Source organism: Oncorhynchus masou, chromosome 9, assembly GCF_036934945.1.
Source record: "Oncorhynchus masou masou isolate Uvic2021 chromosome 9, UVic_Omas_1.1, whole genome shotgun sequence".
Taxonomy (NCBI): Eukaryota; Metazoa; Chordata; class Actinopteri; order Salmoniformes; family Salmonidae; genus Oncorhynchus; species Oncorhynchus masou.
Window position 1 is genome coordinate 78,447,500 of NC_088220.1, and position 27,476 is coordinate 78,474,975.

Below are 27,476 nucleotides of genomic sequence, written 5' to 3' on the forward strand. Positions count from 1 at the left end.
TGAGAGATCACTGACCACAAAAGGCATGAATTTATTTAGGGGTCATTACGGCCACACAAAAAGGAAGCAGCCGGGAAATCCGAGGCATTATCAAGTCCTTGTGAATGAGAGACTGATGAAGTGTGTACAGCCTGCACAAAAAAAGCAGAGCATATGCCTTTCATGCAACTTTTTTCAAATCATCATTAGAGTCGCATCATGCAGCCTTAGAATGTATTACAAATCAAAACATACAGTGGGGAGAACAAGTATTTGATACACTGCCGATTTTGCAGGTTTTCCTACTTACAAAGCATGTAGAGGTCTGTAATTTTTTATCATAGGTACACTTCAACTGTGAGAGACAGAATCCAAAACAGAAATCCAGAAAATCACATTGTGAGATTTTTAAGTACTTTGTGCATAACACAAGTCATTTTTCCAATTGTTTACAGACAGAGTGAATTTTAAGTGAAATAATCTATCAATTCCAATGAGTCAAGAGTTAACATACAGTGCCTTGCAAAAGTATTCGGCCCCCTTGAACTTTGCGACCTTTTGCCACATTTCAGGCTTCAAACATAAAGATATAAAACTGTATTTTTTGTGAAGAATCAACAACAAGTGGGACACAATCATGAAGTGGAACGACATTTATTGGATATTTCAAACTTTTTTAACAAATCAAAAACTGAAAAATTGGGCGTGCAAAATTATTCAGCCCCCTTAAGTTAATACTTTCTAAAGGTCGCAAAGTTCAAGGGGGCCGAATACTTTCGCAAGGCACTGTACACTAAATTGACTGTGCCTTTAAACAGCTTAGAAAATTCTAGAAAATGATGTCATGGCTTTAGGAGCATCTGTTGAGTCAATGTACCTGTGGATGTACTTCAAGGCATACCTTCAAACTCAGTGCCTCTTTGCTAGACATCGTGGGAAAATCAAAAGAAATCAGCCAAGACCTCAGAAAAAAATTGTAGACGTCCACAAGTCTTGTTCATCCTTGGGTGGAATTTCCAAACGCATGAAGGTACCACGTTCATCTGTACAAACAATAGTACACAAGTATAAACACCCTGAGACCACGCAGCCGTCATACCACTCAGGAAGGAGACTCGTTCCGTCTCCTAGAGATGAACGTACTTTGGTGCTAATCAATCCCAGAACAGCAGCAAAGGACCTTGTGAAGATGCTGTAGGAAACAGGTACAACAGTATCTATACCCCACAGTAAAACAAGTCCTATATCAACATATATTTAATCTCAACCCACCCCATTCATATTCATTCTATACAGTTGAAGTTGGAAGTTTACATACATCTTGGCCAAATACATTTAAACTCAGTATTTCACAATTCCTGACATTTAATCCTAGTAATAATTCCCTGTTTTAGGTCAGTTAGGATCACCACTTTATTTTAAGCATGTGAAATGTCAGAATATTTAGTAGAGAGAATTATTTATTTCAGCTTTTATTTCTTTCATCACATTCCCAGTGGGTCAGAAGTTTACATACACTCAATTAGTATTTGGTAGCATTGCCTTTAAATTGTTTAACTTGGGTCAAACATTTCGGTAGCCTTCCACAAGCTTCCCACAATAAGTTGGGTGAATTTTGTCCCATTCCTCCTGACAGAGCTGGTGTAACTCAGTCAGGTTTGTAGGCCTCCTTGCTCGCACACGCTTTTTTAGTTCTGCTCACAAATGTTCTATGGGATTGAGGTCAGGGCTTTGTGGCGGCCACACCAATATCTTGACTTTGTTGTCCTTAAGCCATTTTGCCACAACTTTGGTAGTATGATTGGGGTCAAGACCCATTTGCGACCAAGCTTTAACTTCCAGACTGATGCCTTGAGATGTTGCTTCAATATATCCACATAATCTTCCTGCCTCATGATGCCATCTATTTTGTGAAGTGCACCAGTCCCACCTGCAGCAAAGCACCCCCACAACATGATGCTGCCACCCCGTGCTTCACATTTGGGATGATGTTCTTCGGTTTGCAAGCCTCTCCCTTTTTCCTTCCAACATAACGATGGTCATTATGGCCAAACAGTATTATTTCTGTTTCATCAGACTAGAGGACATTTCTCCAAAAAAGTATGATCTTTGTCCCCATGTGCAGTTTCAAACCGTAGTCTGGCTTTTTTATGGCGGTTTTGGAGCAGTGGTTTCTTCCTTGCTGAGCGGCCAACCTCCAATTGACTCAAATGATGTCAATTAGCCTATCAGTAGCTTCTAAAGCCGTGACATAATTTTCTGGAATTTTCCAAGCTGTTTAAAGGCACAGTCAACTTAGTGTATGTAAACTTATGACCCACTGCAATTGTGATACAGTGAATAAGTGAAATAATCTGTCTGTAAACAAATGTTGGAAAAATGACTTGTGTCATGCATAAAGTAGATGTCCTAACTGACTTGCCAAAACTATAGTTTGTCAACAGGAAATTTGTGGAGTGGTTGAAAAACTAGTTTTAATGACTCCAACTTAAGTGCATGTAAACTTCCAACTTCAACTGTTGATAGGCACGCTTTATTTTGTCTGGATGAGCGTCTCAGATAAAACAAAATATTATTTGCTCATAAGATTTGAAAAAACGAATCATCAGGAGTAGGCAGGGCCATAAGCAAGTGAGTAAACTGAGTTATGTATAAGGAGTTAATCATAGCAATTTTTCTATAAATAGACAGGTATTTACCTCTCCATGGTTGCAGGATCTTGTCTATTTTTACAAGTTTTCTATTGAAATTCATTGTGGAGAGCTTACTTATATCTTTGTGATATGAATACGAGTGTGTCTACTTCACCATCAGCCCATTTTATAGGTAAACTTCAGGGTCATGTAAAAGTTGTATTTTTTAAAGATGAAATACGTAATATTGTATACTTATCAAGGACACTTATCAAGGATCTAGCTTGCGGACTTAATATAAAACTTGAGTCATCGGCACACATGGACACCTCTGTTTTTAAGCATTGGATTTCTAATCCTCTAATGTTGTTATTGGATCTGATTCAAATAGCTAGTATTTCGATGCACATAACAAATTGATATGGTCACAGCGCACACCCTTGTCTAGCTTCTCACGTTTATGTTAATTGAAGGTCAATTACCGTGAGACCGGCAGTTATTTGCTTGACAATCACAGGCTGACAAAATGTAATGACCGCTACAGCCCTAGTCGGAGGTGTAACTGCGTCTGAGCTGTCAAATCAGCAAGCAGCTTCCGGCGTTATAACTCGTTGCAATTGGATGCATCTTGTTACAGTGTTACAGTGGTGAACGCTGGAATGTGTGCTGTAATACTTGTGATTCTGGATGACAACATAATGATGTTTGTTTCTTTAGGGCTGTTTTCCTAAAGTAGTTCAATTGTGTATTGTGTTTTGTTTTCTTACCACGATACTAACGAGTATTGCGATTCTGCTATCGTCCGGTGCCTCGGTTCTTCACCCTCTATCCCTTCCTCTCTCATTCCCTAACTCCAACACACCAACCTCCCAACTTCACTTACTATATCTCCCACTCCCTCCCGCTCTCTCTGACTTCCTCTCTCTGCCGCCATTTTTCATTCACTCCATCTTCCCCCTCACTGCCACCCTCTTACTCTTCTATCTCTCGGTTTGTGTTTGTGGTCTGTGTCATGTCTCTTGTTCGTGGATATTATTAGAGTGATAAGCATCTGACTGCCCGTGTGTGTGTGTGTGTCTGTAGTTTAGAGTGATAAGCATCACATTTCATCTGACTGCACCGCCCATCACAACATGAATAAATAACAGCACCACATTTACTCACATTTACATCATCTGTTCCAATGGGTACTCACACAGTCTACGGGGCACCCAGTGTGTGTGTTAGATTGAGGTAGAGGGGTTTCCTGCGTGTGTGTGTGTGTGTGTTTGCAATACGGTTAGAGGGTTGTGTTGTGTAGTGTGTGTAGTCTGTTGTCTGTAGGGGTGTCTGCCCTTTTGCCCCCAGGAGAGGTTTATTTTGGGGTGATGGTTCCTTCCTACAGGACACACTGTCACAGCTCATCATTGTCCCTGTGTTTGTGCTTGGTATGGGGTAGGGGTTCTGCTGTGTACATGTGTGTGTGATTTAATGTGTGTGTGTGTGCATGTTTCCCCACACCTCGGGGAGAGCTACAAAGTCACAGACTGAAAGGGAGAGGCCTGATTCAGAGTGGCAGGTCTGACGTTAGTCCGATGTTCGTCTGACGTTAACTGTTTAGGCCCAGCGTGTGTGTGTGTATTGACCCCTAAAGGCCTCTGACCGCAAGGTACTACAGAGGGTAATGCGGACACCCAGTAAATCACTGGGGCCAAGCTTCCTGCCAACCAGGACCTCTATACCAGGCAGTGTCAGATGAAGGCCCAAAAAAATGGCAAAGTCATGGACTGTTCTCTCTGCTACCGCATGGCAAGTGGTACCGGAGCACCAAGTTTAGATACAAAAGGCTTCTTAACAGCTTCTACCACCAAGTCATAAGACTCCTGAACAATAAAATGGCTACCCTGACTATTTGCATTGTCCCTCCCCCACCACCAGTTTTACATTGCTGCTATTCTCTGTTTATGATCCATGCATAGTCACTTTACCTCTGCCTACATGTACATATTACCTCAATTACCTCAACTAACCGGCGCCCCCGCACATTGACTCTGTACTGGTACCCCCTGTATTTAGCCCCGCTACTGTTATTTTATTGTCGCTCCTTAATTAATTATTTGTTCTTTTTCGATTTAATTTAATTTATTATTTTAATTCTGTTTATTTTTGTAAATACCGTAACACTTTTTTTTCCCTTAAAACTGCATTGTCGGTTAAGGGCTTGTAAGTAAGCATTTCACTGTAAGGACTAAACCTGTTGTATTGGATGCATGTGACAAATCAAATTTGATTTTATTTTGATTTATTCGATCCATGAGGGATTCCCTCTCAAACTGGTGAAACCCACCACTCAAATAAATGTGAGCTGCATGTACTTGTCAGTGGAAAGTATTTCCTCAATGCTATTGAAGATCAATAACCAATTATCAATAACCTGGTCTCCTAACCAATTGTGCTATTATGTGTTTTTTTTTTGCAATATTTGTAAATTATTTTGTACATAATGTTTTTGCAACCGTATCTTACGGAAAAAAAGAGCTTCTGGATATTAGGACAGCGATCACTCACCTCGGATTAGACAAACATTTCTTCAACAACAACAGCAGCAAGCATGACTCACACAATATTCTCCAAACACCCCACAGGGCAGACATCCCAATTATTCACAAAAGGAAGCGACGCAGAGGACGAAGAGCCAGATGCCTCGTCCGGACCCACAGAAGACAACTAGGAAAGCTAAGCTAGTCAATATTACTTGCCAACGTGCAATCATTGGGCAATAAACTAGACTAGGTAAGATCACGAATATCCTACCAACGGGACATCAAAAACTGTAATATCCTATGCTTCACGGGATCGTGGCAGAATGACGACATGGATATTCAGCTAGCGGGATACACGCTGCACCGGCAGGATAGAACAGCACACTCCGGTAAGACGAGGGGGGGCGGTCTGTGCATATTTGTAAACAACAACTGGTGCACAAAATCTAAGGAAGTCTCTAGATTTTGCTCGCCTGAAGTTGAGTATATTGTCATAAACTGCAGGCCACACCACTTGCCTAGAGAGTTCTCAGCTATACTTTTCATGGCTGTTTTTTTACCACCACAGACAGATGCTGGCACTAAGACCTCCGCACTCAGTCAGCTGTATAAGGAAATAAGCAAACAGGAAACCACTCACCCAGAGGCGGCGCTCCTAGTGGCCGGAGACTTTAATGCAGGGAAACTTAAATCAGTTCTACCAAATCTCTATCAACATGTTAAATGTACAACCAGAGGGGAAAAAAATCTAGATCACCTGTACTCCACACAGAGACGCGTACAAAGCTCTCCCTCGCCCTCCATTTGTTAAATCCGACCACAACTCTATCCTCCTGATTCCTACTTACAAGCAAAAATTAAAGCAGGAATCACCAGTGACTCGGTCTATAAAAAAAATGGTCAAATGAAGCAGATGCTACACTACAGGACTGCTTTGCTATCACAGACTGGAACATGCTCTGGGATTCTTCCGGTGACATTGAGGAATACACCACATCAGGCTTTATCAATAAGTGCCTTGAGGACGTCATCCCCACAGTGAATGTACGTACATACCCCAACCAGAAGCCATGGATTACAGGCAACATTCGCACTGAGCTAAAGGGTAGAGCTGCCGCTTTCAAGGTGAGGGACTCGGAAGCTTACAAGAAATCCAGCAATGCCATGCGACGAACCATCAAACAGGCAAAGCGTCAATACAGGGCTAAGATTGAATCGTACTACACCGGCTCCGACGTTCGTTGGATGTGGTAGGGCTTGCAAACTATTACAGACTACAAAGGGAACGCACAGCCGCGAGCTGCCCAGTGACACGAGCCTACCAGACGAGCTAAATCACTTCTATGCTTGCGTCGAGGCAAGCAACACTGAGGCATGTATGAGAGCATCAGCTGTTCCGGACAACTGTGTGATCACGCTCTCCGAAGCCGACGTGAGTAAGACCTTTAAACATGTCAACATACACAAGGCTGCGGGGCCAGATGGATTACCAGGACATGTGCTCCGGGCATGTGCTGACCAACTGGCAGGTGTCTTCACTGACATTTTCAACATGTCGCCGATTGAGTCTGAAATACCAACATGCTTCAAGCAGACCACCATAGTCCCTGTGCCCAAGAACACAAAGGTAACCTGCCTAAATGACTACAGACCCGTAGCATTCACATCCGTAGCCATGAAGTGCTTTGAAAGGCTGGTAATGGCTCACATCAACACCATTATCCCAGAAACCCTAGACCCACTCCAATTTGCATACCGCCCAAACAGATCCATAGATGATGCAATCTCTATTGCACTCCACACTGCCCTTTCCCACCTGGACAAAAGGAACACCTATGTGAGAATGCTGTTCGTTGACTACAGCTCAGCGTTCAACACCAGAGTACCCTCAAAGCTCTTCACCAAGCTAAGGATCCTGGGACTAAACACCTCCCTCTGAAACTGGATCCTGGATTTCCTGACAGGCCGCCCCCAGGTGGTGAGGGTAAGTAGCAACACATCTGCCACGCTGATCCTCAACACTGGAGGACCCCAGGGGTGCATGCTCAGTCCCCTCCTGTACTCCCTGTTCACCCACAACTGCATGGCCAGGCACGACTCCAACACCATCATTAAGTGGTAGGCCTGATAACCGACAACGACGAGACAGCCTATAGGGAGGAGATCAGAGACCTGGCTGGGTGGTCCCAGAATAACAACCTATCCCTCAACGTAACCAAGACTAAGGAGATAATTGTGGACTACAGGAAAAGGAGCACCGAGCACGTCCCCATTCTCATCAACGGGGCTGTAGTGAAGCAGGTTGAGAGCTTCAAATTCCTTGGTGTCCACATCAACAACAAACTAGATTGGTCCAAACATACCAAGACAGTCGTGAAGAGGGCACGACAAAGCTTATTCCCTCTCAGGAAACTAAAACGATTTGGCATGGGTCCTGAGATCCTCAAAAGGTTCTACAGCTGCAACATCAAGAGCATCCTGACCGGTTGCATCACTGCCTGGTACGGCAGGTGCTTAGCCTCCAACCGCAAGGCACTACAGAGGGTAGTGCGTACGGCCAAGTACATCACTGGGCCAAAGCTGCCTGCCATCCAGGACCTCTACACCAGGCGGTGTCAGAGGAATGCCCTAAAAATTGTCAAAGACCCCAGCCACAGACTGTTCTCTCTACTACCGCATGGCAAGTGGTACCGGAGTGCCAAGTCTAGGACAAAAAGGCCTCTCAACAGTTTTTACTCCCAAGCCATAAGACTCCTGAACAGGTAACCAAATGGTTACCCGGACTATTTGCATTGTGTGCCCCCCCAACCCCTCATTTTACACTGCTGCTACTCTCTGTTTATCTTATATGCATAGTAACTTTAATTATACATTCATGTACATACTACCTAAATTGGCCCGACCAACCAGTGCTCATGCACATTGGCAACAGGGGGCGGCAGGGTAACCTAGTGGTTAGAGCGTTGGACTAGTAACCGGAAGGTTGCAAGTTCAAACCCCCGTGCTGACAAGGTACAAATCTGTCGTTCTGAACAGGCAGTTAAACCCACTGTTCCTAGGCTGTCATTGAAAATAAGAATTTGTTCTTAACTGACTTGCCTAGTTAAATAAAGGTAAAATAAAAGATATATGCATAGTGACTTTAACGATACCTACATGTACATACTACCTCAATAAGCCTGACTAACAAGTGTCTGTATATAGCCTTGCAACTCTTTTTTCAAATGTCTTTTTACTGTTGTTTTATTTCTTTACTTACCTACACACACACACACCTTTTTCCCCTGCACCATTGGTTAGAGCCTATAAGTAAGCATTTCACTAAGGTTTACACCTGTTGTATTCGGCGCACGTGACAAATACACTTTGATTTGATTTGAATAACTCAATAAACATGTTACACATGACATGGATGTGTTGCTACCGGCAACAGGTGACAGGAAAGATCCATGTTTCAGTATACATTCATTTTGTATTTTTTATTGAACATTTATTGATCAAGGCAAGTCAGTCAAGAACACGTTCTTATTTACAATGACGGCCTGGGAAAAGTGGGTTAACTGTCTAGTTCAGGGGCAGACATTTACCTGGTCAGCTCGGGGATTCCATCCAGCAACCTTTCAGTGACTGGCCCAATGCTCTAACCACTAGGCTACATGCCACCCCAAACAAATGTATCTCCCTCATCCTCTCTCCATCTCTCTCTCTTTCCATGTCTCTCTAATCCCTCATTTGCTTTCTGTCACATCTCTCTATCTCCCCATGCACACACACACACACAGCGATGACAGGGCCTAAATTGTCCATCCTAATTTGATAACCTACAGCCTCCCAGAGGTTGTTCTCACAAACCAAGGGTAGGATTGAAATGAATAGCCCTGTTATTGGATGACATGTGTTACCATGGACACTGACAGCTCAAATTACTATCTGATTTGTGTCTGGGAAATCCCTAAGTCATTCCCCCATCAGCTTCATGTCCACACTTTGGTTCACCTCTAACCCTAGTCTCAACCACAACCACTACCCAAGCCTCAACCACTACCCTCAACCACTACCACTACCCTAGCCTCAACCACTACCCTCAAACACTACCCTAGCCTCAACCACAACCACTACCCTAGCCTCAACCACTACCCTAGCCTCAACCACAACCACTACCCTAGCCTCAACCACTAACCTCAACCACAACCACTAACCTAGCCTCAACCACTACCCTAGCCTCAACCACAACCACTACCCTAGCCTCAACCACTACCCTAGCCTCAACCACTACCCTACCGTCAACAACAACCACTACCCTACCCTCAACCACAACCCTAGCCTCAACCACAACCCTAGCCTCAACCACAACCCTAGCCTCAACCACTACACTAGCCTCAACCACTACACTAGCCTCAACCACTACACTAGCCTCAACCACTACACTAGCCTCAACCACTACCCTAGCCTCAACCACTACCCTAGTCTCAACCACAACCCTCAACCAAAACCACTACCCTAGCCTGAACCACAACCACTACCCTACCCTAGCCTCAACCACAACCACTACCCTAGCCTAAACCACTAACCTCAACCACAACCACTAACCTAGCCTCAACCACAACCACTACCCTAGCCTCAACCACAACCACTACCCTCAACCACTACCCTAGCCTCAACCACTACCCTAAGCCTCAGCCACTACCCTAAACCTCAGCCACTACCCTAAACCTCAGCCACTACCCTAAACCTCAGCCACTACCCTCAACCTCAGCCACTACCCTCAACCTCAGCCACTACCCTCAACCTCAGCCACTACCTTAACCCTCAACCACTACCCTAACCTCATCCACTACCCTAACCCTAGCCTCAGCCACTACCCTAACCCTCAACCACTACCCTAACCCCCATCACTACCCTAACCCTAGCCTCAAACACTACCGTAACCCTCAACCACTACCCTAACCCTCAGCCACTACCCTAACCCTCAGCCACTACCCTAACCCTCAACCACTACCCTAACCCTCAACCACTACCCTAACCCTAGCCTCAACCAACAACCCCTAACCCTAGCCTCAACCAACAACCCCTAACCCTAGCCTCACAACCCCTAACCCTAACCTCAACCAACCCCTAACCCTAGCCTCAACCACCCCCTAACCCTAGCCTCAACCAACCCCTAACCCTACCTCAACCAACCCCCTAACCCTAGCCTCAACCAGCCCCTAACCCTAGCCTCAACCAACCCCCTAACCCTAGCCTCAACCAACCCCCTAACCTAGCCTCAACCAACCCCTAACCCTAGCCTCAACCAACCCCCTAACCCTAGCCTCAACCAACCCCCTAACCCTAGCCTCAACCAACCCCCTAACCCTAGCCTCAACCAACTCCCTAACCCTAGCCTCAACCAACCCCTAACCCTAGCCTCAACCAACCCTAACCCTAGCCTAAACCAACCCCTAACCCTAGCCTCAACCAACCCCCTAACCCTAGCCTCAACCAACCCCCTAACCCTAGCCTCAACCAACCCCCTAACCCTAGCCTCAACCAACCCCCTAACCCTAGCCTCAACCAACCCCCTAACCCTAGCCTCAACCAACCCCTAACCCTAGCCTCAACCAACCCCTAACCCTAGCCTCAACCAACCCCCTAACCCTAGCCTCAACCAACCCCCTAACCCTAGCCTCAACCAACCCCCTAACCCTAGCCTCAACCAACCCCCTAACCCTAACCTAAACCACAACCCTAGCTTCATGTCCACATCCCGGTTCAAGCCTTATCCTGAATTTATGTTCAAAGCTGGCTAAACCCTAAACATAACCAGAACTCCACCAAAACAGGGCTTCCCACCTCTGAATTCCCAATTTAATATATAATATTGTAGGCCCACATAGACAGGACTTTAACATGACATTCAGACTGTAGATAGATAGACACAGACAGACAGTATGTGGTACACTACACCACAGCCTACTACCTCTACGTCTCTCATCACCCATTATATCTTTTCTTTCTTCTTCTCTCTCTCTTCTCTCTCTCGCTCTCCCCTTTCCTCTTTAACTCTCTCCCCATCTTCTCTCTGTCTCCACCTCCCCCTTTCCTCTTTAACTCTCTCCCCATCTTCTCTCTGTCTCCACCTCCCCCTTTCCTCTTTAACTCTCTCCCCATCATCTCTCTGTCTCCACCTCCCCCTTTCCTCTTTAACTCTCTCCCCCATCTTCTCTCTGTCTCCTTGCCTGTACTTCTCTTTCTCCCCCTCATGCCCTTATGACCGAGGCCAGTGTTCTGCCAGCAGAACTGGATTGCATTAGTACGGATGGTACACACACACACACACACACACGCACGCACGCACGCACGCACGCACGCACACACACACGCACACACACACGTGGTTAATGCAGCCCTCTTCCCTTCCCTGTGGAGAAAGTAGAGCACATACATGCAGCCAACCACACTAATGCAAACCTACATTGATGTGTGTGTGTGCGTGTGTGTGCGTGCGTGTGTGCATGTGTGTGTCATTGTCACACAAGCATAAATGACGGTCCTACTCTTTCTCCCTAAATGGAGGAGGTGTGTTTGTACGCTGTGTTAACAATGTAGAAAATATTAAAAACAAAGAAAAACCCTGGAATGAGTAGGTGTGTCCACAATTGAGTGGTACTGTATATTTTTGTACAGTATTACATGCCATTCAGCAGACGTTTTATCCAAAGCAACTTTACATATAGGTGGCCCCGGGAATCGAACCCACAACCCTGGCGGTGAAAGCACCATTCTCAACCAACTGAGTCATACAGGGTCACTAAAATGAACATGAATGAATATGGAATGTCAGCAAAGCCTATGAAAAGAAGCCATACAAACCTTTAATCACATTACAGGGAGGTTGGTCAACAACACTGTAGTAATGACAGATGACCACAATCAATTCAGGTGATTGCAACCTACAGAATCAATACCCCCAAAAAAGAGCAATTTGCAGTCATGGAACCATTTCCATCACTGGCATTTGATTAACACATTGACTCTCGGTGGGTCTGAGGACCAACATTATTTCAATGCTATTTCAATTTGTTGTTGGAGTGGCCAGCTCCTCCAGATGCCTCAGTCACACCAACCCTGCTGTTCACCGACTGTCCCTGTACGGTCCTGCATGGAGATCAACAGGAGTGACATCACCTGTCTGTCCTTTGACCACTCCACCTCACTCGTACATTTTTTTTTTTACACGGTCAGGTACACGTCGCCACTAACCACAGATCTAGGATCAGATTATTCTACCCACAGTCCTAACCTAACCGGTCTACCTCATACTGTAGCTGTGAGTCTTTGTCTTTCCGGGGCTTCAGCCTTTTTCTGGAAGTTCTCCCAGTAGGCGGAGTCTTCTTCAAAGAGGGGTGTGGCCATGCTGATGAGGTCACTGAAGGAGAGGAAGGTGAAGGAGGGGGGAGGATCAGTGAGGGCAGGGGGAGGCTGAGGAAAAAGAAGGAGAGGTTAGAAATCTACTTCATTGTGCTGGGAAAAAAAAACACACACAGGCTCACTTACATTCCCTCCCACACACACACACTGACATTCCCACACACACACACACAACTCACCACAGATCTGACTGTATGGCTGCGTCCCAGTGCCACAGCAACATGGTGGTCCTTACCCAATACAGTCTCCTGAAGGTGGACAGGAGCAGTTAAAGAAACACACACGTTTACATGAAATACACACAACATACAAACAGAATGAGGTTATAGGGGTTGACTTATACGAGGAAGGCTAAGGAAGGCTTTTGATACTGTTAACCATGAGATTCTCATCACAAAATTGTCAAAGTTCAACTTTTCCCCTGATGCCTTGAGATGGATGAAATCATACCTTGAAGGCAGAACTCAGTGTGTCAGAGTGAGCAATGAGCTGTCGCCCTATCGTAGCTATGATGTGGGCGTGCCCCAAGGGTCAATACTGGGGCCCCTCCTGTTCAGCCTGTACATTAATGATCTGCCTTCTGTCTGTACTGGGTCTGAAGTTCAAATGTATGCAGATGATACAGTGATATATGTGCATGCAAAGAGCAAACAACAAGCTGCACAAGAACTCACTACTGTAATGGTCCAGGTTACAAAGTGGCTCAGTGACTCGTGTTTGCATCTCAATGTGAAAAAAACTGTTTGCATATTCTTCACAAAGAGGGGGCAACAGATGCTACTGAGCCAGATGTCTATGTGTCAGGGGAGAAGCTCCAGGTGGTATCTGATTTTAAGTACCTTGGCATCATACTTGATTCCAACCTCTCTTTTAAAAAGCATGTGAAAAAGGTAATTCAAATAACTAAATTCAACCTAGCTAATTTCCGATTTATACTCAATTGTTTGACTACAGAGGTAGCAAAACTGTACTTCAACTCTATGATACTCCCCCACTTAACATACTGCTTGACTAGTTGGGCCCAAGCTTGCTGTACAACATTAAAACCTATTCAGTCTGTCTACAAACAGGCTCTCAAAGTGCTTGATAGGAAGCCCAATAGCCATCATCATTGTCACATCCTTAGAAAGCATGAGCTCTTGAGTTGGGAAAATCTTGTGCAATACACCGACGCATGTCTTGTATTCAAGATCCTTAATGGCCTGGCTCCCCCTCCACTCAATATTTTTGTTAAACAGAAAACCCAGACATATGGCAGCAGATCCACAAGGTCTGCCATGAGAGGTGACTGTATAGTTCCCCTAAGGAAAAGCACCTTTAGTAAATCTGCATTCTCTGTGAGAGCTTCCCATGTCTGGAATACACTGCCATCAGACACACATAACTGCACCACATATCACACTTTCACAAAATGCTTGAAGACATGGCTAAAGGTCAATCAGATTTGTGAACATGGTCCCTAGCTGTGTGTTGCCGCTTTCCATGTTGTCTGTTGTCTGTAGCTTGTGAGGTGTGGAAACACTTTGTTGCTTTTATTAATTTTGTCTTGCTGCTTTTTGCTCTATGTTGTTCTGTCTGTATGCTACGTCTTGCTTGTCCTATGTTGCTATGTCTTGCTTGTTCTATGTTGCTATTGTCTATATTGTAATTGTTTTTAATAACCTGCCCAGGGACTGCGGTTGAAAATTAGCCGGCTGGCTAAAACCGGCACTTTTACTGAAACGTTGATTAATGTGCACTGTCCCTGTAAAAATAAAAATAAACTCAACTCAACGAGTGGTTAAGGTGACAAATAGCTCTTGTTTACTGAAAGGATCACGCATATAGCAGGCCACACACACACAAACACAAAACTCTCCTCTCCCTGTTCTAACACATCAGTGTCCTAATACTGGCTGTTCATCATCCCGATTTCCCTCTCTCTCTCTCTCTCTCTCTCTCTCTTTCATTCCACACAGTTGGCCCCAATCATAGGCCCATTCGGGGGAGTTGTGTACATCCCAGACAAGCAATCTCCATCTCACTGCCTGGCTTTCCAGGAGTAATGGACGCCTCACCCTGGGGAGACAGAGGGGAGAGGAGATTGAAAGGAGAAAATAGCCTCACTCCTTTACTTTTTAAAGAGAGGGAGGTTACAGATGTAGGATCTAACATTGAATTACCCTGTAGCGTGAGAACTTTCCTGCAGGACATTTAAAAACACGTAGTGCATTTGTGGTTTAAAAAGCCTTCTGAAGATTGTAATTTGCACTTTGACATTTTAGACTTTAAATTTTCCCTTTCGAAAAATGTATCAAGCACTGCAAAAATGTCCATTCATAATTATAATCCACATTTCCTGTTGCTGCAGGATTATTTTCTTGCAGGAGCAAACTGGATCAAATGAAGATCCTCCATCTGTATCTCATGTTCTTTATGGAAGGATGACTCCCTGCAACATCTGTTTGCTATACTACAAAGAAGTTAGTGAAAACAAATACTTTTTCTCCCCCAGACATCATTGTCAACAAAACAAAAACAATAAAGGCTGTGGGGCAGACAGGGGCGCTGATTCCCCTACTGCGGATTCAATCTGATTCTAACTGTCTGGATAAGAGTGAAATAATTGTGACAGTGTGTGTGTATAGTTGTGGCCAGAAGTTTTGAAAATGACGCAAATATTAATTTTCAAAGTCTGCTGCCTCAGTTTGTATGATGGCAATTTGCATGTACTCCAGAATGTTATGAAGAGTGATCAGATGAACTGCAATTAATTGCAAAGTCCCTCTTCGCCATGCAAATGAACTGATTCCCCAAAAAACTATTCCACTGCATTTCAGCCCTGCCACAAAAGGACCAGCTGACATCATGTCAGTGATTCTCTTGTTGACACAGGCGTGAGTGTTGAAAAGGACAAGGCTGGAGATCACTCTGTCATGCTGATTGAGTTAGAATAACAGACTGGAAGCTTCAAAATGAGGGTGGTGCTTGGAATCATTGTTCTTCCTCTGTCAACCATGGTTACCTGCACGGAAACACGTGCCGTCATCATTGCTTTGCTCAAAAAGGGCTTCACAGGCAAGGATATTGCTGCCAGTAAGATTGCACCTAAATCAACCATTTATCGGATCATCAAGAAATTCAAGGAGAGCGGTTCAATTGTTGTGAAGAAGGCTTCAGGGCGCCCAAGAAAGTCCAGCATGTGCCAGGACCGTCTCCTAAAGTTGATTCAGCTGCGGGATCGGGGCACCACCAGTACAGAGATTGCTCAGGAATGGCAGCAGGCAGGTGGGAGTGCATCTGCACACAAAGTGAGGCAAAGACTTTGAAGGATGTTCTGGTGTCAAGAAGGGCAGCAAAGAAGACACTTCTCTCCAGGAAAAACATCAGGGACAGACTGATATTCTGCAAAAGGTACAGGGATTGGACTGCTGAGGACTGGGGTAAAGTCATTTTCTCTGATGAATCCCCTTTCCCATTGTTTGGGGCATCCGGAAAAAAGCTTGTCCGGAGAAGACAAGGTGAGCGCTACCAACAGTCCTGTGTCATGCCAACAGTAAAGCATCCTGAGACCATTCATGTGTGGGGTTGCTTCTCAGCCAAGGGAGTGGGCGCACTCACAATTTTGCCTAAGAACACATCCATGAATAAAGAATGGTACCAACACATCTTCAGAGAGCAACTTCTCCCAACCATCCAGGAACAGTTTGGTGACGAACAATGCCTTTTCCAGCATGATGGAGCACCTTGCCACAAGGCAAAAGTGATAACTAAGTGGCTCTGGGAAGAAAACATTGATATTTTGTGTCCATGGCCAGGAAACTCCTCAGACCTTAATACCATTGAGAACTTGTGGTCAATCCTCAAGAGGCGGGTGGACAAACAAAAACCCACAAATTCTGACAAACTCCAAGCATTGATTGGGCTGCCATCAGTCAGGATGTGGCCCAGAAGCATGCCAGGGCAGATTGCAGAGGTCTTGAAAAAGAATGTTCAATACTGCAAATATTGACTCTTTTAATCTACTTCATGTAATTGTCAATAAAAGCCTTTGACACTTATGAAATGTTTGTAATTATACTTCAGTAGTCCATAGTAACATGACAAAAAATATCTAGACACTGAAGCAGCAAACTTTGTGAAAACTAATATTTGTGTCATTCTCAAAACTTTTGGCCACGACTGTACATGTAGGAGTTGTAAAGAACCCTGTGTGTGTGTTTCTGTGTACGTGAGTCCTCTTTTTAATTCCCTCACTACCAAATGTCATGACCTCATTATAACACATTGGGGTCATGACATTACACAGGGTCACCAGGAAGTGGAAAGAACTTGGTTGCCACCTCATTAAGCTAACCAATCAATATGCAGTGCTCAGAGGTCACCAGGGCAGCACTGCTGCTTGCCTCATCTGTATGTTAATTGAGTGTGTGTGTGTGTGTGTGTGTGTATACACATGCATACAAACAATACCAGTCAAATGTTTGGACACACCTACTCATTCAATGGTTTCTTTATTTTTACTATTTTCTACATTGTAGAATATAAATGAAGACATCAAAACTATGAAACAACACACATGAAATCATGTAGTAATCAAAATATAAAATACACTGCTCAAAATGAAAAAAAGGGAACACTAAAATAACACATCCTAGATCTGAATGAATGAAATATTCTTATTAAATACGATTATTTACATAGAATGTGCTGAAAACAAAATCACACACAAATTATCAATGGAAATCAAATGTGTCAACCCATGGAGGTCTCGATTTGGAGTCACACTCAAAATTAAAGTGGAAAACCACACTACAGGCTGATCCAACTTTGATGTAATGTCCTTAAAACAAGTCAAAATGAGGCTCAGTAGTGTGTGTGGCCTCCACGTGCCTGTATGACCTCCCTACAACGCCTGGGCATGCTCCTGATGAGGTGAAGGATGGTCTCCTGAGGGATCTCCTCCCAGACCTGGACTAAAGCATCCGCCAACTCCTGGACAGTCTGTGGTGCAGTGTGGCGTTGGTGGATGGAGCGAGACATGATGTCCCAGACGTGCTCAATTGGATTCAGGTCTGGGTAACGGGCGGGCCAGTCCATAGCATCAATGCCTTCCTCTTGCAGGAACTGCTGACACACTCCAGCCACATGAGGTCTAGCATTGTCTTGCATTAGGAGGAACCCAGGGCCAACCGCACCAGCATATAGTCTCACAAGGGGTCTGAGGATCTCATCTCGGTACCTGATGGCAGTCAGGCTACCTCTGGCGAGCACATGGAGGGCTGTGCGGCCCCCCAAAGAAATGCCACCCCACACTATGACTGACCCACCGCCAAACCAGTCATGCTGGAGGATGTTGCAGGCAGCAGAACGTTCTCCACGGTGTCTCCAGACTCTGTCACGTCTGTCACATGCTCAGTGTGAACCTGCTTTCATCTGTGAAGAGCACAGGGCGCCAGTGGCAATCTTGGTGTTCTCTGGCAAATGCCAAACGTCCTGCACAGTGTTGGGCTGTAAGCACAACCCCCACCTGTGGACGTCGAGCCCTCATACCACCCTCATGGAGTCTGTTTCTGACCGTTTGAGTAGACACATGCACATTTGTGGTCTGTAGGAGGTCATTTTGCAGGGCTCTGGCAGTGCTCCTCCTGCTCCTCCTTGCACAAAGGCGGAGGTAGCGGTCCTGCTGCTGGGTTGTTGCCCTCCTATGGCCTCCTCCACGTCTCCTGATGTACTGGTCGGTCTCCTGTTAGTGCCTCCATGCTGTGGACACTACACTGAGACACAGCAAACCTTCTTGCCACAGCTCGCATTGATGTGCCATTCTGGATGAGCTGCACTACCTGAGCCACTTGTGTGGGTTGTAGACTCCGTCTCATGCTACCACTAGAGTGAAAGCACCGCCAGTATTCAAGTGACCAAAACATCAGCCAGGAAGCATAGGAACTGAGAAGTGGTCTGTGGTCACCACCTGCAGAACCACTCCTTTATTGGGGGTGCCTTGCTAATTGCCTATAATTTCCACCTGTTGTCTATTGCATTTGCACAACAGCATGTGACATTGATTGTCAATCAGTGTTGCTTCCTCAGTGGACAGTTTGATTTCACAGAAGTGTGATTGACTTGGAGTTACATTGTGTTAAGTGTTCCCTTTGTTTTTTTGAGCAGTGTATATTCTATATTTGAAATTCTTCAAAGTAGCCATCCTTTGCCTTGATGACAGCTTTGCAAACTGTTGGCATTCTCTCCACCAGCTTCACCTGGAATGGTTTTCCACCAGTCTTGAAGGAGTTCCCACATTTTCTGAGCATTTGTTGGCTGCTTATCCTTCACTCTGCGGTCCAACTCATCCAAAACCATCTCAATTTGGTTGAGGTTGGGTGATTGTAGAGGCCAGGTCATCTGATGCAGCACTCCATCACTCTCCTTCTTGGTGAAATAGCCCTTACACAGCCTGGAGGTGTGTTGGGTCATTGTCCTGTTGAAAAACAAATGATAGTCGGACTAAGCGCAAACCAGATGGGATGATGTATCGCTGCAGCCGGTTAAGTATGCCTTGAATTCTAAATAAAAGCACTGTCAGTGTCACCAGCAAAGCACCCCAACAACACACTTCTTCCTCCATGCTTCACAGTGGGAACCACACATGCGGAGATCATCCATTCACTTACTCTGCGTCTTACAAAGATACGGCAGTTAGAACCAAAAATCTCAAATTTGAACTCATCAGACCAAAGGACAGATATCTACCGGTCTAATGTCAATTGCTCGTGTTTCTTGGCCCAAGCAAGTCTCTTCTTATTATTGGTGTCCTCTAGTAGTGGTTTCTTAGTAGCAATTCGACAATGAAGGCCTGATTCACACAGTGTCCTCTGAACAGTTGATGTTAGAGATGTGTGTGTAACTTGAACTCTGTGAAGCATTTATTTGGGCTGCAATCTGAGGCTGGTAACTCTAATGAACTCATCCTCTGCAGCAGAGGTAATTCTGGGTCTTCCTTTCCTGGTCCTCATGAGAGCCACTTTCATCATAGCTCTTGATGGTTTTTGCGACTGCACTTGAAACTTTTCAACGTTTTCCATATTGACTGACCTTCATGTCTTAAAGTAATGATGGACTGTCATTTATCTTTGCTTATTTGAGCTGTTCCTGCCATAATATGGACTTGGTCTTTTACAAAATAGGGCTATCTTCTGTATACCAGTCACAACACAAATGATTGACTCAAATTAACTTTTAACAAGGCACACCTGTTAATTGAAATGCATTCCAGGTGACTATCTGGTTAAGAAGATGCCAAGAGTGTGCAAAGCAGTAATCAAGGCAATGGGTAGATAATAATTTGAAGAATTTCAAATATATTTACATTTGTTTAACACTTTTTTGCTTACTACATGATTCCATGTGTGTTATTTCATAGTTGAAGTCTTCACTATTATTCTATAATGTTAGAAAATAGTAAAAGAAAGAAAGACCCTGGAATGAGTAGGTGTGTCCAAACATTTGACTGGTACTGACTGACTGACTGACTGACTGACTGACTGTATGTATGGTAATAGGTGGTGCTGCGATACTGAATGTGTGTGTGAGAGACAAGTGTTTCTGCAGAGTTTTCAGCCTATCTGGAAGAAACATTCATTCTGCAGACCTTATCAGATGTGAAGTCTAGCATCCTAATTGTTTCTCATTACTCTGATCAATATGGCAGTGAGGGAGGAGACAAGAACATGATCTCTTCTCTTGCTCACTCAGGCAAAAGGTGTGTGTGTGTGTGTGTGTGTGTGTGTGTACTTGACCCAACCAACAGCAAAAGGTCCAAACATGAGGATTTTAATCCCTTGGTTACAGTACTGAAACCTGGTCTCTCCGGTGCTCCAGTACTGAAACCTTGTCTCTCTGGTGCTCCCGAAATTGGGCAGTTAGTTTTCTCCCAGTCCTCCCTAGCTCCGTCCATCCTTCCCTCCCGCTTCCATTTAGAAAACATCTCTGCAGCAGATCTACAGCATAGCTGTACTGTCCCTAAGCTGGCGATCAATACCGTAGGTATGTTGCTATTCTCTGGTGGCAGAAGTGTCACAACAGAAACACCATTAGCCCGACAAACCAGTCCAGAGAGGACAGAACGGATTCCGTGATGGACCATTCATTATTTTCAGCTTTATAGGTGAGATCCAACTCACACAATAGGTTTCCACAATACTGCTTTCCCCTGACATGCAGTATTTCTTCAGACTAGTGTGGATGAAAGGAGGGAGATGAGGAAAGGAGACTAAATAAAGAGGTGACTTTTTACAACTCTAAAGCCGTGGTGTGAGAGGTACTGAGCATCCTAGGTAAAGGTCCCCAGTATTTCCTAGAAAAGTACTTTACAAATTCTTTCAAGGATACATTGTTGGAGAATTCAAAGACTCCGAGACAGAGAGAGGGCCAGAGTACACATTTGTTCGTATGCTAAGATAGCAATCATAGAGTTAGCGGATAATACATCGTATGGCTAACAAGACCTTGCTAATCTGTCGTTAGTGGCACTGAAATGCAATAAGGATAGCAGTAGCTTTAGTGGGTAACTCTAAAGCTAACTGATGAAATTGGTGCAGGGTAGCAGTAGTTTTAGTGGGTAACGTTAGAGCTAACTGATTAAATTGGCGCAGGGTAGCATTGGTTTTATTGGGTAACGTTAAAGCTAACTGATGAAATTGGATAGAGTAAGCTACAGCTGCTAAAGAGACCCTGCTAAGCTGCTGTTAGTGGAATTGGAACGGCATTTGAGCTGCTGCCAAAAAGATTACTATAAACCATCTGCTGCTTAGCGTGTCTGTAATACATCAACCCACTATCACAAATTACAGTGAAATACACTTATGCGAAATTCTTGACACAATTTTACAAATGTTCATGTTCAACACATCATTTTGTATACAGTGCAGTTCAATCACTTATGAAAGCAGTAGGTTATTTAAGACAGAAACTAGCGGGGAGGATGGGTGAGCGTATAATTGGAAGTTCAAGCAACCCAAACGTTGCGTGTTTGAATCAAATCATGGCTAACTTCAGCATTTTAGCAACTACTTACTACTTTTTAACTATTTAGCTAGCATGTTAGCTAACCCTATCCCTCACACCTAACCTTAACCCCTAACCTAGCTAACATTAGCCACAACAAGAAAATTGTGTCCATTTTGCAACAATCTGTGATAGTGTGTTGGACACACAGAAACAGGCCGGGAGATGGCTGGACACACAGAAACAGGCCGGGAGATGGCTGGACACACAGAAACAGGCCGGGAGATGGCTGGACACACAGAAACAGGCCGGGAGATGGCTGGACACACAGAAACAGGCCGGGAGATGGCTGGACACACAGAAACAGGCCGGGAGATGGCTGGACACACAGAAACAGGCCGGGAGATGGCTGGACACACAGAAACAGGCCGGGAGATGGCTGGACACACAGAAACAGGCGGGAGATGGCTGGACACACAGAAACAGGCCGGGAGATGGCTGGACACAGAAACAGCCGGGAGATGGCAGACACACAGCGGGAGATGGCTGGACACACAGAAACAGGCGGGAGATGGGCAGGCGGGAGATGGGACACACAGAAACAGGCGGGAGATGGCTGGCGGGAGATGGCTGGACACACAGAAACAGGCGGGAGATGGCTGGACACACAGAAACAGGCCGGGAGATGGCTGGACACACAGAAACAGGCCGGGAGATGGCTGGACACACAGAAACAGGCCGGGAGATGGTTGGACACACAGAAACAGGCCGGGAGATGGCTGGACACACAGAAACAGGCGGGAGATGGCTGGACACACAGAAACAGGCGGGAGATGGCTGGACACACAGAAACAGGCGGGAGATGGCTGGACACACAGAAACAGGCGGGAGATGGCTGGACACACAGAAACAGGCGGGAGATGGCTAGACACACAGAAACAGGCGGGAGATGGCTAGACACACAGAAACAGGCGGGAGATGGCTAGACACACAGAAACAGGCGGGAGAAGGTTGGACACACAGAAACAGGCCGGGAGATGGCTGGACACACAGAAACAGGCCGGGAGATGGCTGGACACACAGAAACAGGCCGGGAGATGGCTGGACACACAGAAACAGGCGGGAGAAGGTTGGACACACAGAAAAGGCGGGAGAAGGCTGGACACACAGAAAAGGCGGGAGAAGGCTGGACACACAGAAACAGGCGGGAGAAGGCTGGACACTCTTGAACTTTCTTTACTCTTCCTGCTACTTTTTCCTTCCCTCCACTGGACCCTGCTCACCTCGAAGGCCCAGACCTCCTCTTCTTCCTCATCCAGGTGCATTGTGGTCCGGCGACACACCTTGCCCTCTGCAATTGGCTCAGGTGACAGGTGAAACTCCGCCCTCTGTAGATTAAAGCCCAGCCCTGTGCCAATCGCCTTGATGAAACTTTCCTTCAACGCCTTGACGGACAGGAAAGATAACCAGAGCCACAAAAATATCAGATGAAGAGTAGTGTAAAAAGAGTACAGTTGAAGTACTCTTATTGTGTACAAGTGAGATTAGAAACTGGGTGGTTCGAGCCCTGAATGCTGATTGGCTGACAGCTATGGTATACCATGTGTATGACAAAACATTTTTACTGCTCTAATTACGTTAGTAACCAGTTTATAATAGCAATAAGGCACCTCGGGGGTTTGTGGTATATTGCCAATATACCACGGCTAAGGGCTGTGTCCAGGCACTCCACGTTGCGTTGTGCTTATTTTACCTTTATTTAACTAGGCAAGTCAATTAAGAACAAATTCTTATTTTCATTGACGGCCTAAGAACACTGGGTTAACTGCCTTGATCAGGGGCAGAACGACAGATTTGAACCTTATCGAATCCCCGAGCTGACCTTGCAACCATATTGGCCATATACCACACATTCTCGAGCCTTATTGCTTAATTATATAATGCCTTCAGAAAGTACTCACACACCTAGACTTTTTCCAAAAATGTTTGCGTTAAAGCCTGAATATAACTTGATTAAATTGAGATGGTCTCACTGGCCTACACACAATACCCCATAATGTCAAAGTGGAATTACGTTTTTAAAATAATAAAAAAATGAAAAGCTTTAAATGTCGAGTCAATAAGTATTCAAACTGTTTGTTATGGCAAGCCTAAATAAGTTCAGGGGTACAAATTTGCTTAACAAGTCACATAAGTCTACTCACTATGAATTTCCAACACTGATTCAATCACAAAGACCTGGGAGGATTCCCAATGACTCGCAAAGAAGGGCACCTGGTAATGGATAAACAAAACAAAAAAGGAGACACTGAATATCCCTTTGAGCATGGTAAAGTTATTAATTACACTTTGGATGGTGTATCAATACACCCAGTCATTAAAAATATACAGGCAACCTTCCTAACTCAGTTGCCAAAGAGGAAGGAAACCGCACAGGGATTTCATTATGAGGCCAACGGTGACTAAAACAGTTTGAGTTTAATGGCAGTGATAGGAGAAAACTGAGGATGGCTCAACAACATTGGAGTTACTCCACAATACTAACCTAATTGACAAAGTGAAAAGATGGAAGCCTGCACAGAATTAATACAAATTCACTAATGGCACTAAAGTAAAACTACGTCAAATGTGGCAAAGAAATTAACTTTACATCCTGAATACAAACCATTCTTTGGGGCAAATCCAACAACACATCACTGAGTACCACTCTTCATATTTTCAAGCATAGTGGTGGCTGCATCATGTTATGAGTATGTTTGTCATCCCCATGGAATAGGGAAATTTATTTTAGGATAAAATAAAATGTAATAGAGCTAAGCACAGGCAACATCCTATAGGAAAAATCGGGTTGTCTGCTTTCCAATAGACACTGGGCGACAAATTCACCTTTCAGCAGGACAACAACCTAAAACTAGGCTAAATATACCCTGACGTTGCTCACCAGGACGACACAAAATGTTCCTAGTTGGCCTAGTTATAGTTGTGACGTAAATCTGCTTGAAAATCTATGGCAAGACCTGAAAATGGCTGTCTAGCAATGATCAACAACCAACTTGACAGAGCTTGAAAAATTGTCAAAAGAATAATGAGCGAAAGTTGCACAACCCTGGTGTGCAAAGCACTTTGAGAATTACCCAGAACGACACAAAGGGGGATTCGAACTTGTAATGACTCAGGGGTGTGAATACTTATGTAAATGAGATATTTTTGTATTTCATTTTCAATACATATGCTAACATTTCTAAAAACAGGTTTTCACTTTTTCATTATATGGGAGGGGGGGGGGTACTGTGTGTAGATGTGTGAGGGAGAAAAAAAATATTTCATCCACTTTGAATTCAGGCTGTAACACAAAATGTGTAATAAGTCAAGGTGTGTGTATACTTTCTGGAGGCACTGCTTGTACACAATAATAATTTTAAATAGCGAACAACCATTGGTGTACCCATAAGGCATTGAAAATCATCACTTATCAGGTTGAGCACTTTCCCTGTCCCAGGCATTGACACAGGGTTCTGTGTGTGATGATCATGGTGTGTGTGGATGTGTCTCTGAAGTCAAACAAACCTTGTTACACGAGGGCAAGCCACAGAAACACAATTACAAGGCAAGTCACTATGGCAACGGGAAAGCACTAAGATTAGTCAACGGCAATGATATCAGTACTTAATGTCCTTGTGCCGCTCTCTCAATCTGACAACTTCTCGACTGAGCAGCTCAATTAATTGGGGGGGGGGGGCTGCATGTAATGTGTATGACTCAGTGTACAAGTCAAGCGTCACCATGGATGTGAGGGTGATGGTTACCCAGTGTCTGTAGAACATGGTCAGTTGCTCCCATTCCGATCCTGCTCTGCGGATAACACTCCACTCATAATCAGTAAACTGCCTCGTCATGATACGGAAAAACTCTGGCACAGAAGTGCTACCTGGAGGGAGAGGGGGAGGGAGGGGGGGGGGGGTGCAGGGAAAACATTTTTTAATAATAAAATAAACACAAACCTGAGGGTTTGAACTCTGACAATAAGGAAACAGTTGAGGGAGAAGAGGTTGAAAATGGAGAGAAAAGCAACACACTCCTACTTTGTTTGGGATCATCACTTCCTCTCCTCTAACCATCTTTAAACATAGACAGAATGGGAATCGGCAGGAGATCCCTGCGATAGAGCACTGCCAAATCACTCTCAGGGAATATGAAAAACAACAGTGGCATCATGTGGTAAAGAAAGGAACTGCAGCAAACTTCCTTTAGATAACTTTGTAAAAATGGATTTAGGGATTTGTGAATGACAGCCCATCTATAAGGTTTAATAATGGGCCTAGCTAGCTATTCTCCCTGGGGGGAAAATGTGGAAGATAAGTATGTGCTTTAAGGTATCGCCATCCTTGGGGAATGAGGCTACGTAGAACGAGATCTAGGCCTATTTAAAGAGGGATTTGGGAGAAGGTCTGGGTGAGTGACAGGACTGGGTTAGCAGATTAGCGTCCTGAAGGCTTGGAGAGGAGGACTCCAAATGAGATGTGGTGAGAAGGGTGAAATAGAGAGACTCAGGCAGGGGAGTTAGACAGGATTGAAGGGTTACTTCTCTCTCACACAAAACAGGAGAGAGAGAGAGTTCAGGATTCAGGATGTCATAAGACAGTTTACTGCCAGAGTGAGCTCTTCTCAATGCTGCTTATTTAATCAAACTGACACATCAAAGCACTAAAGATGGTGCAGACACACACACCTGGCATGGTGGTCCTCATTACGTCCACCCCGACCTGCAGCCCCTGCTCTGCAGCCAGCACAGCGTAGTCACCCTGGTGGGAGATGTTAAAACTCCAGCCCATGGTTTCAGGGCTGGAGCAGGCTGGGTTGGCCAGGTAGGGTTTTCCTCTGGGAGAACGCTCCAAGCGGATGTCAGACCAGGGAACACCCATCCTGTCACACACCAACCTCCTCAACAACAACCTGCCAGCCTGGAAGAGCAGGGGAAAAGAAGAGTGTCAATAAGGGTGCTGCCTCTCCTCTCTCCAGTGAAGGTAACTCTGAAGCGTCGTCATCTTATTCTGTGGATTGCTTGGCAGTTGGCAACCAACTTTAAGGTACATTACCGCCACCAACTGGACTGGAGTGTGGACCAGAGACAGGGGAAGGTCTAAAGCAATTTCTCATCTCCCTAAGGAAACAAATTAAATACTAGATCCCCAGGAGATTTCCCCAGTAGTTCACTTAATCTTTCCTTCCTCAAATCTAATAACAAATCGCTCCCTTTCTCTCCCATATTTCTGGCACTGAAATAGAACATGTTCCACTGTCTCCATCTTGTCCTGACAATGATCACACCCCCCAGTCGGATGTTTCCCCACTACTTTCAATGTACTATTGAGTCTTACGTGTCCCAGTCTCAGCCTTGCCTGACATGGTTAACCAAGGCCTGATAATTAGCAGAATCAGGTGTTTAACTGCTGGGAAGTTACAAAACCTAGAACGTGGAAATTGCTATTTGATAATCAAGGGAGAACATGGCACAGTGATTACTTTCTATCGGAATAACACAGTCAACGCACCATAGCTGATTTGGCATCTTTGGCAAACATGAACTGTCCGATTCGTTCTTTCTCTTCGCGCTGCACACACCGGGCCGCTAACAGCCACTCGGACCGGCTCGGCGTCCACGAGCCACACCGGAACGCCCAGCGAACGCCTCCCATGACGGCCAGTTTCAGAGCTAAGAACTCGTAGACCGACGTACCGCTTTAAACTAACGTTACCTCTCGTAATGCAGCTGGATAACACTGACCGCTTTTGTGGATTACCTAACTGTTAGCTGTGAGGTAAGTGTGTCGGTATTGTAGGCACTACAAGTACCGCAAACCAAAAAACATAGTTAGCTAAGCGACACATGAGAACTTGATAAGTGCCCTGCTGAACTAGTGTTTGCTTCACTTTGAGAACATGCTAGCTA

The 27,476-nt window shown here is 44.9% G+C and overlaps 1 protein-coding gene across 2 annotated transcripts; it reads right to left on the minus strand.

The window, feature by feature from the left end:
* Positions 1–27,475, minus strand: aasdhppt (aminoadipate-semialdehyde dehydrogenase-phosphopantetheinyl transferase). Of its 2 annotated transcripts, none has more exons than XM_064975247.1 (7): positions 27,079–27,475; positions 26,256–26,487; positions 25,333–25,454; positions 22,810–22,971; positions 12,724–12,792; positions 12,430–12,595; positions 1–1,171 (listed from the first exon to the last, which is right to left on the minus strand). In XM_064975247.1, the coding sequence occupies exons 1-6, from the start codon at positions 27,220–27,222 to the stop codon at positions 12,431–12,433; spliced, it is 894 nt and encodes a 297-aa protein (XP_064831319.1). In that variant the 5' UTR covers positions 27,223–27,475; the 3' UTR covers positions 1–1,171; position 12,430. The 2 variants fall into 2 exon arrangements, with proteins under 2 accessions (XP_064831319.1, XP_064831318.1); XM_064975246.1 differs by lacking the exon at positions 1–1,171 and adding an exon at positions 11,964–12,271.
* Position 27,476: the final 1 nt, after the last annotated feature.